Below are 12,808 nucleotides of genomic sequence, written 5' to 3'. Positions count from 1 at the left end.
GGTAAAGATTTATGTGCAACACAACAGGACCTACACTTGTACGACAGTCATACAATATAGGTTAAAAGAATAAGTGAACCTACCTATAGCAGCAGAATACCGAGAAATAAATGGTTAAATTTTTCTTTCTGAATCTGGAGGGGAAAAAAAAGGTTTTCCTCAATATGTATAACACTAATAAATTGAGACACCTCCCCCCATTTCCATTATCTGTTTTGCTGAGCCACTTAAAACTCTGAATTTAAGCTGTCATGAAAAGACAAATGATGAGGTACATGACTAATGTGAGCTAAATTTGAGAATTAAGACAAGATTGTGATCATAGATACCAACTAATTTTTGGTTTGCCTAATTTTTGATTACGGAAAAAACACATTAAGGAATTTAGAACCATAATATAGCCTCCAACTGAAATAGTACTAGTTCACTACACTGTTCTGTTAATTGGAGTATAATTAGCATGGCATGCTCCTTGCTAAATTCAGATACATTAAAACATTCTTGAGTTGTTAGAGCACAGTAACCTACTAAACACATAATTTGATACCCAACAACCTTTAATTAAGCAAACTTTTGACCTTTGTACATTTCCTCATAATTTGTAGTCTTAAAACACATTTGGAGATCTGGGAAGAGTAATTAACCTGTCTTTCAATAAATTTAGAAACATATATTTATCTTTTCCTGTTTTTAAAAGTACTTAGATGTGAAAAGTCTCCCTTTCTATTATATTGGTTATCAGCCCATTTAGGTAAATTCAACCTTGAAATATTTTCTTGATTTTGTGATCCAAAGAAAATGAAACATCTAAGAGCACTTACATTTCTAAAAGAAACGTTCCATATTTTGGAAGGTGATTTAGGAAAAGTCACGCTGCATTGACTGTCTTGTAATGTCCTGAATTCAAAAGCAGAATTTTGTGGTGATGCATTTGTCTTCTCAGCCACTTCCTGTCCCTGGAAATTTTAGTTACTACAAAGAATAAGTTTGCCAGCTAGTTAATGTTTCACATGTGAAGACGGCAAGGATACAGTTTTCTCAACTCCATTGAAGGGCATCCAACTGGAATTTTTCTAATCAGTTACCACTGCAGAAAATATTTTTACCCAAATTTTACACTTCAGAATAAAAATATCCTCTATCCACAATGCATGTAAAGCTGATGCACAGTGAAGCGGTCGCCTAGAACCACGAGGGTAGAAGAATGCTTCCCTTTGGGAGAAGTATGATTAGAACTTCAAATCTGAGTTTTTTTTCTTTATACAATCAGGCAGGTTGAAAAGAGGTCATTACCTTGTTGAAGGCTAACACACTGGCCAGAGAGATACTGAATGGGCTCCAATGGGACTTTTCTCAGGTTCTCATTTGGAGTGGGGGTGGGGTAATTAAAGAGAAGTGTGCGTAAGACATATAAAGGGAAATCCTAGGGACGATGTGGCTGGTCTAATAAAAAGTCATGGAAATTCTGGAATGTGTATTATGATTAATTGTAGCAGCACTAGTAAGTAGGCTTAGATAAATACTTGTTGAATGAATGGTCTTATGGACACTCTGCGTACAAGAGGAGATTTGAAATTAATTTGGGGGGAGACTTTTAAAAGGAGACATTTTACAAAGAGAAAAGTGGCTACCATAATAGGAATGGTACAAATATTAGAAAAAAATGATTCAACTTTAACAAATAAATAAAGTATATGACAGGATGGACTGCTAAATGATGATGCAACCAACACTCTAGTCTTAAAGGACTATATATTGTACTACTGTGATGTACATTTAATGCTCTAATAAATATCACAGAAAATTATTAAAGTACTAGGTTTCCACCATGATGCAGCACTTCTAAAAATGTCTCTAATGGCATCGTTAACAGAATTGCTGAAATGTTGCTTCATTATTCAGAGGACACATGCATATACTGATAAACTGATGACTCTCTAAGGATGGAATACTGCACACTTCACAGATACTATAGTGGAGATTAATAACACTTTTTCTCTTCAACAAGTTGCATGCATTTCAATCACAGTATTTGTTAGACTCAGAAGATCAGTACATAGGCTTAATGAATAATCCATATTATGATATTAATGATGTAGGTAGATGTTCTATTACGAATAGTTCCGAAAGAGCAAAGACCTCAAGCAAGGTAGAATGTTTAATATAAACTTTAACAGACTTTATACATGTTACCTAGGAAATTAAAAACCTTACAAAGCTCTGCTTAAAAGATACCCATCCTATTCTAACCAAATATTTTCCTACATGCCAAACTGCAACTTTAGATCATTCTTTAAGATGAATACATACATCCAGAACTAGAAACCAAGGCGTACCACAATACGTGCTTTTATGCTTAGTGTTTGTGTGTTTCAACTGAAAGAAATAAGAATCAACCATTTTCTCATATAATAATTTAATATATGCCAGCCAAACAAAGTATTTGTATCTTTATTCAATTAAATTAAAACAGACCTGCCAGGTATATTATATAACATTCACTATATACACATGATTTAGGCAATGCAAGGTAATTCTAGATATACTGATCACTCAACTATTAGTAAAACATGAACGGTGTCAGCGATGCCCAGCAAGTACTCCTTTCACACTGGGTGACTGCATTTCCATAGTATGGTTAGAGGGACAGCTACAAGCCATGACATGGATTACCAGTAAACTTTTGTGGGAAAAGGGGGGAAAATGACAATCTAGCATAGATTAACAGTCTCCTAAATGTAAATCATATACTTGACAGTTACATTGTTTTAAAAGTTCTTCTGTCATTGTTAATGACACAAAACTTCTCTTGTTTGAAGGCAACACCACCACATTTTGTTTGTGTAGGGAGGGTGGGTAGGGGAATGCTCTTAAAATCGGTATAATTATTCTTAAAAAAAAAAAAAAAAAAGTACCTCTTTGGTGAAGCCTCGGTACCCATTCAATTCACTGTAATAATCTGTAAACAGGACTGTAGTACAGTGCTGGGCCTTGATTCCAACAAGGTCAGGTACCACAGCCTTTCCTCACAGTCCTCTGAATGATTTTTAAGAAAATATTCTAAAGTAGGACAAACAAAAGCAAAGGAAAACAAAGGAGGATTTGAAGATCCCTGTTTAAGATTTCTTTTTAAAAAGTGCATAATATTTTGAATTACAAAAACTGTCATCATGTGGGCCTGCTGGACACTAGACTGTGTTTTTCATCCCTTTAATGATAAAGATCACTTCACAAAAAGAGGACTCCTGCCTACTGGCTGGAGAAAGTTCCCTTTACTTGATTTTCAGGTGCAATCAGTTGTCCACTTCCTCTAGATCAGTCTTTCCATATTCTAAACGAACACCATTTTCACTTTATAATTACATCTAGGTTAAAATTCATTGTCTTATACTGCATCTTGAAGTAGAGTCGTTAGTGTTTGGAGTTCTCATTTTAACTCCTCAGTGCTGGCACGTTCAGTGCATCCATCGCCAGCAATGGATTTGGGGCCAGGAAAATGTACATCCTGGTATAGAGGAACTCAGGAAGAATGAGCATTCTCCAACAGTGGTGGTCCATCTCTGTGCATGGATGGGTGTGTATGCTCCCTTTTGTAAGTTTTTGGAGGGAGTTTAGGGATATGTTGAGAAGTGCTTTGTCGTGGAGGAACAGGCGGCCCAGCAATGGAATGAAGGTCCACTTCTTGTGTCAATGGTGGTGATGGCAGATGCCTTCTTGTGCCGTGAGGAGAAGGTGTTTGAGGAGGAGGTGGTGTAAAGGGGGAAGGGCTGTTTGGGAAGAAGGCATTACTATGGTCACTTTTTTTGCCCAAAGGGGGAGGTTGGAGATGTAGTGGTGAGCTTGAGAAAACATCAGGTGTCCTCACGGGTTCTCGTGGAGGTAATAAGGGAGGGCTTTCAGGAGGATCTGATATAGAGGTCCGGTCTGATACTGAATATCGTGGTGAATAGGCTTTTGATGTGGGTTGCCTAGGAGGAATTGCTGGGGGGCTGTCCAAATGCTTAGACATGATCTAACATAAACGGGAAAAAAAAAGACATTTATTAATAATTTATGTAGCACCATGAATATATTAAGAATTAAGCTGGGGTTTTCAAATATGCTATTGGAAGAACCCTAGATGTGGATCAGGTCGTTTTGCCATGTTTTAAAAATTGGAGGTTATGGCAGTTCATTCATTAAAATTATTTTTCCCTCAGTGTTAAGTTTTTATTTTTCTCAAAATTTTGTTATTTGCTACTGCTTACCTATTATTGAATCTAATATAAGATCATTTCCATTTAACATAAATTACCTGTCAACTTTACAATTTTAAACTTACTATATTAACATTTCATGATATTCTGCAAAGAGTGTCTTGACTTGCCCAGGTGCTCTGCTCTCTGGACACTGAGAACACTGAATCATGTTAACAACTGGCAAAGAAAGAAATTCCAAGAGGTAGAAAAAATAGCTATTATGAGCCTTTAAGGTCTCTTCTGACCCAGAATTTTCATGAAAATCCCACTTAAAAGCATGCCACATTCACCTATGAAAGGTTCAGATAGGTAATATTTAGCACTAAGATACCATTTCATTTAAAATGTGCTTTCATATAAAGCTTCAGACCTCTTTCCTTCTCTCTCTCTTGTATCTTTTAAAGAACTGTTTGAGACTGCATTACTCTTACATTATAGGTTAAACTTTTTTCTTGACAGTACCCATAATTTAGATTTACAAGGGTTTTGAAAACCTACCAAAAAACTTTCAGAAGAAAGGAAATAAACATTACTGCATCGTAAATCCATACTTAATCCTTGTTTAAACTCTATTAAGCCCAAATACTCTGAGTATTAACCTAATTCAGTTAGAACTAAACCAGACACAAGCAATTGATTATACTGTAACTGTAATGATTCCAGTTTCCAGATAACAAGGTTTTCTACTTTACCTTAGATGGCGAAGATTCCGCTGGGGCAGATTCTGGTCGTCTTCGTGGAGGAACAGGAGGGGGGACAGGCACTTCATCAGTGCTCTTGGTTAAACTTATAGATGATACTGAAGCAGATCCTGTAGGATGTTAAATTTTTTGAAAAGTTCACAGGAATTTTATTTCATCTATCAATCCTGAAAAGACTTGGAAACTGCTTATATTTATTAAAAGAAATGTACAGAAGTATCAAAAGCAGTTCAATAAATCAACAACCAATAGTATTTCCTTTATTAAAGCAAACTGCTATAAAAGCATGCAGAAATTTCTTAGCAGAATTTTCAGAAAAAAAGCTGCCTAAGATATTCTGTTATTATGTTTCTTGAACAAAATAACATTCCCACTGTTAATCTATTACTGGAATTTTTTATTTGGATCTGAGTCTCAGATTTCTGGAAGAGACAGCAAACTATTAAAAACCTTTGGAATGGTAATTTCTGTTAAGCTTTTTTGATGGGCTCATTTTTTCCTCTGACTTTATTAGTACAGAATTTTCTTGCCTTCACTGGATAGTCCTTGGGGATAGTTTCTGATCTTAACCACTCTCTCCAATGTCTCTCCCGGCAATCCCCTCAAAGGATGCCAGGGAGAGAATCTAGTGCCTGGGGGAGGGGTCTCTCCTCAGTGTGCTTAGATATTGTTCTCCTTGGCAGGGAAGCAAAGTCAGGTTCATCATACTCTAATCTAAAAATTTTCATTGTGATGGAGGTATTTAAGATGACTGAGGCAGTGTGCTGATAATAAAAACAGAAATTACACTAGAATCTGGTGAACCTGATTTAGGAGTAAGTTGATAAACTGGCACCCAAAAGTTAAGTAAAGCCTCTAACTGTAACACATCTTACAGACATTTATAATGACAAGGACTTAATATAAGCATATAAATAATTACACTTTGAAAAACATTTATGTAAGTTGTTAACTAGTTTATCAGCACAATGAAAAAGATATGAAAAAACACTTAAATGGTCGTTCAAAATTATATTTGGCAGGTTCTTTTTCTCCTTTAAACATTGACAGTTTTTATTTTGCCAATTAAATGTTATAACAATATAGAACTTAGAAAGAGTAATTTGTGTATTGATATTATTTAAATGAACAACATTTTGATCACCTACCTTTTTTCTTAAGAGACTATGTAAGTTAATTTAGCTTTAAGAATATTTTCCATTGTACACATTCTGAAATCATTTGTATGAAGAACAACAACAAAAAACGATCTATTAGCTTAAAATTTATGAAATAGTTTGGTGAATTGCTAGTTTACTTTAAAATTAAAAGCAGATACCTACATTGGAACTTTATTTTGCTTATCAGTGATGAATATTTAGATTATATAATACAGATAGGTACAATGATAAGATAGCTGTTCTAAAGTCAAATAATAGTCATTTGCCTACAATCTGTGCTGTTCCCAGGCTAAGTGACTTAGACACTGCACGTAGCTGCCAACATTCTCATATGCGCATGCATGCTCTTGCTTTTTTTTTTAAAAGTTGAGCATTAAAATATGTTTAGAACTCCAGAGTTGGAAATGAGAAGTGGTTAAATGTGGAAGCCACCCATATAATAATGTTCTTTCAAAAGAGAAAAAAGATTTTACAAAAAGCATGAAAAATATGTAAGTTTAAGCAAATCATTTATGGTCAAAAGATAGCACAAGTGAAGGCCTCACTTCTAAGATGCTGCAAAGCAAGGTACCAATACTGCCAGACCCAAGACGAGTTTTAGCAGGAAAGGTTACATTTGGTTTAATCTTTAAAGCCAAAGCGAAAATTATGAGTCTTAAACCAAATATACTAACTTGGGCCATGGGGCAGTGTAACTTGGATAAAGACGGTATCGCTGCCTGTGAAAGGAAACAAGAAAAAGTATATATTTTTTCTTTCACTGATATATTCAAACTCATCTGTAAAAATTTATTTATGATAGAAATGTTATTTTTGTCATTCTAGTTTTAAAGAATGGTAGAACAGTTTAGCAAAAGCTCATTACTACTTACTTTTGAGAAAGATAAAGAACTAAACTGCATTAATATTGGGAATTTTCCAGATTCCTTTTAGATTCACTACTTGATGCCATAATAATTAAATGAAAAGCATTCATAAGAAAACTATATACAATATCCTGTATATTAGAGGAAGACTTTCAAAAAATGTATAAACCCAATGTGAGCAAAGAATTCAGCTGGACCTACAGAAATATGTCATTTACTAAGGATTATTTTGAAAAACCAAACTTGTGAAAGTAGTAAATAATAAATTTGTTATAAAAATTGAAACATAAAAGGAAATTTCTTACTACTATAATTATTATAAAGTTTTGGAAATGTTCTTGGGGCATATGTTCATCACAAAATAACCACGGCTTTGGATATTACAAACAAGCTTCAAAGTGATATAGCTTTTTTTCCTTCTATATTTTTAAACACTTAAAAAAATCATTAAACAGTTTTGGTGCTTAGACAGATTTTATATAGGAAACTCTGATAATTTTTGAATGTCTAATTTCAACAACACTAGCCCCAAGAGCATTAAAGTAGAAAAACTGAGACAAAGGCTAGAAGATCTATACTGCTTCTAAATCGATATAGGTGTTTAGGTTACACTGCCTCATATTACCAACATATTGAACAGATAATATCCAAGAGACTAAAGCAATACCTATAGCACTAGACTGAGCTGATTTTTAAAACTTCAGGTTTCTCTCATTTTTGCACAATAGGCAATCACTCAAATAATTAGGGCTGTTGTTTTTCTAGCTTCTTTGCTCAGAATGAGGATAATTTAACGTCCTAGGTTCAGTGGGCGGAATTATTAATTTGATTGCTTATACAGATACAGTGTTCTTATTTCCCAGACAGCTCCAATTTCAAATAATCTATCCTATTACCTCCTTTCCATATGTACTGATATTTATTTGGAGGCTCTGGTTACTAAGGGTAGCAATCCAGCTAATTCTAATAAGTTAGCTCTCAAAAGATTAAAATTCATTTTTACACTTTGATATTAAATAATTCTGCTACTGGTGTCAAAGATTCTGTTTACTAAAAATCAGATTCTCTTCACTAACATAATAGGGGTTAAAGGGGGTTATCTGCTTTAGTGTTTACTACTTATGTATTCTCCAGTTTTCTTGGAAAGGAAATAAATATGCCTTCTGGAGATAAGCCTCAAGAACATGGTCGTATACTCAGTACAATACAGGAGTAAAATCAAAAGACAAAGCTCATGACAGTTACCAACTGCAGGCTTTTAGAAAGAATGATTACACCTATGCATACACACTTGTGCACGCAGACGCAGACTTGGCTTTGATCATATTTATATATAGCACAGGCTTAGATTCATGTGTAAACTTGGGGCACTTTTCTGATTTGTCACTTCAAACTAATTGCTTGGTCTTACTGCCTGGAAAATGCTATTTAAAAACTCTCAGAATTAAACATTATATATATCAAGAAATATATACTAGGAATTCTTGTCAGCTAGGTACTGAACAAATTTATTGATAATGACTTAGGAGTGAAACCCAGTTCATCAAAAAGTAGTATCAATTTGTTAAATACAAATCCCAGACAACAGATCAGTGGTTCTCCATCGTGGCTGCCCATTAGACCCTGCTAGGGAGCTTTTAAAAAATACTGATGCCCATGTGCCAATGCCAGTCTAACTCAAGCGTGGGCTGGGCATATAGGTATTTTTTAAAGCTCCCCAGGGGGACTGTATGTCCAACCAGGGTTGAAACCACTGTTGAAGATAATCTCCAATTTATAATTGAGTCATTCTTGGAATAGGAATAAGCATTTTCCTATAGAAAAAAATTATATAAATCATGAATAACTTCTTAAACGTACAATAGCCTGTTAAATGCAAGTGTATGAAATCAGAAATTAATCACTTATAATAATCTTCTATGAAGAAAAGCCTTGCATTCCAGCTTCAAATGCGTGGAATACATTTTTTCTTGTTAAAGCTTTCCCTACTAAGGGATGGGGCTAAAGCTCATCTGCAGCCCACAGACCAGGCCAGACCTATGGCTTCCTTTTATGACCAGGCAACCTTCAAACAGGAAAGTACCAAGAGCACTTCATCCTCCTCGCTCCATGCTATAGCCAGAGATGCAAAGCTGGGTGGTCTCTCTCCTTTTCCCGGCCACTGTCATCATCACCTCAGAGGTGGACCTGGTCAGGATAAGGTGTGGAGCAGGGTTCTGAACGTGAGAATGTATGTAGCAGCAGTAGGTAGGTGGCCAGTTTCCTTCCCTCTCTGTCTTCACCACAAAGCTTTCCGTGACCATTCTTGCCTACTCTGTGGTCATCTTTGTGTAAACTTCTACAGCATTAATGTCTTTGCCACTCATTTAGCATTTTGCTAATAAATTAGCACTTATACATCTTCTCTGGTGAAGCCTGCAATCTTACTGAGAGATGAAAAAAATCATGGTACAAACAGAATCAAGCACTTAACAATGGTTAAGCATGTAACTATGATTTTCTTTGTACTATGATTATTTTTTTTAACATCTCAGTAAGATTGCAAGCCCTAACAGAGAAGGTGTGTCACTGCTTAGCAAGAAATGAGATATGCAACAGATACTGGCTGAAAAAATTAATCTTTGTTTTTAAAGTAAGTTATTTTTGGAAAAAAAACTATAAGAAGCAAAAAAAACTATTATAACTGATCAAAAATTCTAGTCAAACTCTGCCTTTTAAAAAAGCAATGGAACTTTTTGCCTCATTGTATGGAGTGGAATATGTTCAGATGACTTAAGAATGTAGGTACAGCAGCTCTTTCCTGCCAGGCCCTGAGGGAAGCAAGGAAGTAGGTATTCACTCTAGTGGCAACACAGTGAGTACCAGTCTGGACGTGCTGGTGATCCACCCGGCCCCCCCCATAACACTAGCAGATCTGTTAAGCAGAGTGGGGTCAAAAGCAGATGAGGACCTTTAATATACACAGACCACTAATGAACGTTAAGTAAGGGACTAACTGAGCATACAGATGGTTTTATATTATACTGGCTTACTTAATTTCAAAATCAGTTATTTTCAGTTTTTACTAAGAACAGAGGGAGTAGTAATAGGGGCTTTCTTTTTCACAAAGGAAGAGAAATGGAAAAAATCTTCAGGGCTAAGATTACAAAGCCTAAGGTTTCTCCACTTGTCTAGCTATTTTTAGTTAATATTCTTCCACTGTCACATATGACAAAGCACTGATCCAGAGCGCTGCATTCCAAAATGATTCCCTTTTCCCTGTTTGACTAATAATTTAAAGATTTAGCACTAGTAGGGAATGTAGTAGGCTTATCTCCTGTTTTTCTACATCTCCCATTTTTAGCTACTTAAACTAAGAGAAATAGAATTTGCAATTGATGGCCTTCATGTGATTTCAATAATTCACTCATGGGAATCTTTATAATATAGATCACAGCCAACTGCTCTTGGAAAAACACCCTTCAAACAGTTAAATGGGTCATAATAAACAAGGATTTTAAGTCAGGTATACTGTGAAAAGTGCTGCTTTTATTTTATTACCTAATTTAGGAGGTTGGCGAATTGGGGAAAATAAATGGGAATTTTTTTAACCTGGTGTTTATTTGAACTTATAAAAAATATCTGATAGCCTACTGTGTGCATAACATGACTTCATAATCCTCAGTAGCCAAACAAGGCCAAGTTGTGGCAATTCTTAAAACAAATACACTTTAGGTGGTAAAAAGATGAGACAAACTGCTGGGTAACTACAAATATATATACAACACGGGAATAAATAAACGGGATTCTGGACCAAATCTCAAAATAATATACCTCCAAAAAATAATTTTTTTTAAAGTTAGATTCTCTGAGTTGGAAGAAATCTTAAAAATCTAGTTTAATCCCCAGAAGGCACAGAAAAAGTATTTTATCGAAAATCAGAAAGCTCACTAGCAGACTGGGATGACAAACTAGGATTCCTAACTCCTACGTCAGTGCTTCTCAACCTCCTCCCGAATAATAATGTCATGCTGCCTCTCACTATTGGATTCTGTAACATCAAATATTAGGGCAGAACTTGAACTGTACACTGAGCTAGGACAGCCAATGGGAAGAGCATGTGGAAATGGTTGTGAGAGGGTTAAAGCCGACTGAATTCAAACTCTGATTTGATAATGAACAAATGAAAAAAGGTTGTGGGTTCTTAGTAGAGATTGAAAGCTCCACATGAAATTGATTAAAAAAATTAATGGAAGCATCATGGTGCTCTAGATATAAAAGGCAGCCTCTTCAAAGGGCTAGGGCTGGGATGTACAGTTTGGCACCCATTAGCCACATGTGGTTATTAAGCATTTGAATGTGGCTAGTCCAAATTGAGATGTGCTGTAAGTGTAAAACGTATACTGCATTTTGAAGATTTAGAACCAAAAAAGAGATTGTACAGTGTCTCAGTAAATTTTTACACTGATTTCATATTGAAATGACAACATTCTGCATATGCTGAGTTAAATAAAATATATTACTAAAATTAATTTCACCTAATTCTTTTTGCTTTTTTAAAATGTGGCTAAAGATCATTTAAAGTTACACATGTGGTTCACATTATATTTCTATTGGACAGCACTGATTTAGAACTAGGAAAGGGATGAGCAACAGTATGCAGGCTGTGAGATTTGTACGGCTGGGCTTGAAAGCATAGGAGTGTATTAGCCGGCACTATATACCACCTGCTGGATGGTGTAGACTGAAAAAGGGTTAAGTAGGAGTTTGAATTTGATACATTGCAAAATTAGAAACTACAGAGTTTGGTTGGAAAGGAACCAGGTACTGAGCAGTATTCAAATATAATTTTGGAGGCAGCAATCAGATTGACATTCCATGCAGATTTTAGGAGTTATCTTTGTTTCCTCCAGAAGTTAGAGATGCATTTTAAATTCACCAATTGAAAACAAATGCTCAAATGAGATTTCAATTACCAATTTCATCATCAGGCCTATCTGTAAAGTATAATACATTTAAAGAGGGTTGTTCTAACAGATAAACTGCTGGAGTTTAGAGTTTATTTTACATTTCTATAATAATAGCTTTTGAAATGGTATTTGATTTACCTACAAATTTACAAAAAATATATATATACAGATTCCTTTTTACCTCTAGCACATATAACACTAACAATTACTTAAAGCACTTAAAACTTGAGCACCTACTTGAGTGAAAAGGGCTTGAATGATCAGAATCAAATACGCTGCAAACATCTGTGGTACTAGAAGCACCAGAAGCAGGAGGAGGTGTTAACGGTGTTCTTGGAGAATTTGGTGCAGATGCTGTACTTTCTGTTTCACTTTCAGGGATCCTACTATAACTAATTTTCCTTGGCTCTTGCTGCAGAGGTGTGGGATGTCTCATAGTACCTGGTCTTGGGTTTGATGGACGAACACCAGGAGATTTTAGGGGATAGCTATATTTTTTTGGCTGTAGACATATCAAAAGAAACACAACACTTACAACACCATAATGGAAAAGAAGGTTCTTCTATAAATGCTTGGTAAAATTTGATTAGTATCTAGGAAAACCACAAAGCACTAATAAAGAAGTGACATAATGATTCAAATCAAAGTGTCCAAGTTGAAGAGTTAACACCCCATTTCCATAAAGCCTTGGCTATCTAAATTATTAGGGATGCCATCAGGATCATTTGAGCTATTTACAAATGCATTAAACTGCTTGAGTTTTCATCTGTTTATGTTAGTTTTATGGCATTTTTTTTCTTACAGTGTGATCATTTCTCAATGATATCAGTGTGTCTCATTGGAGCAGACTATATAGCTATTTCCAATTTGCTGTTTTTAATCCATCTTTTAAAA

The 12,808-nt window shown here is 35.2% G+C and overlaps 1 protein-coding gene across 2 annotated transcripts in view; it reads right to left on the bottom strand.

Annotated features, from left to right (window-relative positions):
- Nucleotides 1-2,437: 2,437 nt before the first annotated feature.
- SOS1 (SOS Ras/Rac guanine nucleotide exchange factor 1) overlaps nucleotides 2,438-12,808 on the bottom strand; it is a 147,543-nt gene continuing 137,172 nt past the window's right edge. The window contains exons 20-23 of one of the 2 annotated variants that reach the window (XM_067703201.1): nucleotides 12,152-12,416; nucleotides 6,774-6,818; nucleotides 4,931-5,049; nucleotides 2,438-4,012 (exon numbers count right to left, since the gene is read on the bottom strand). In XM_067703201.1, coding sequence (XP_067559302.1) covers nucleotides 3,521-4,012; nucleotides 4,931-5,049; nucleotides 6,774-6,818; nucleotides 12,152-12,416 — 921 coding nt within the window. In that variant the 3' untranslated portion in view covers nucleotides 2,438-3,520. The remainder of the gene's footprint in view (nucleotides 4,013-4,930; nucleotides 5,050-6,773; nucleotides 6,819-12,151; nucleotides 12,417-12,808) is intronic. The other variant, XM_067703202.1, reaches the window with a different exon arrangement.

This window comes from Pseudorca crassidens, chromosome 14, assembly GCF_039906515.1.
Source record: "Pseudorca crassidens isolate mPseCra1 chromosome 14, mPseCra1.hap1, whole genome shotgun sequence".
NCBI lineage: Eukaryota > Metazoa > Chordata > Mammalia > Artiodactyla > Delphinidae > Pseudorca > Pseudorca crassidens.
This window is presented reverse-complemented; position numbering and strand designations above follow the sequence as displayed.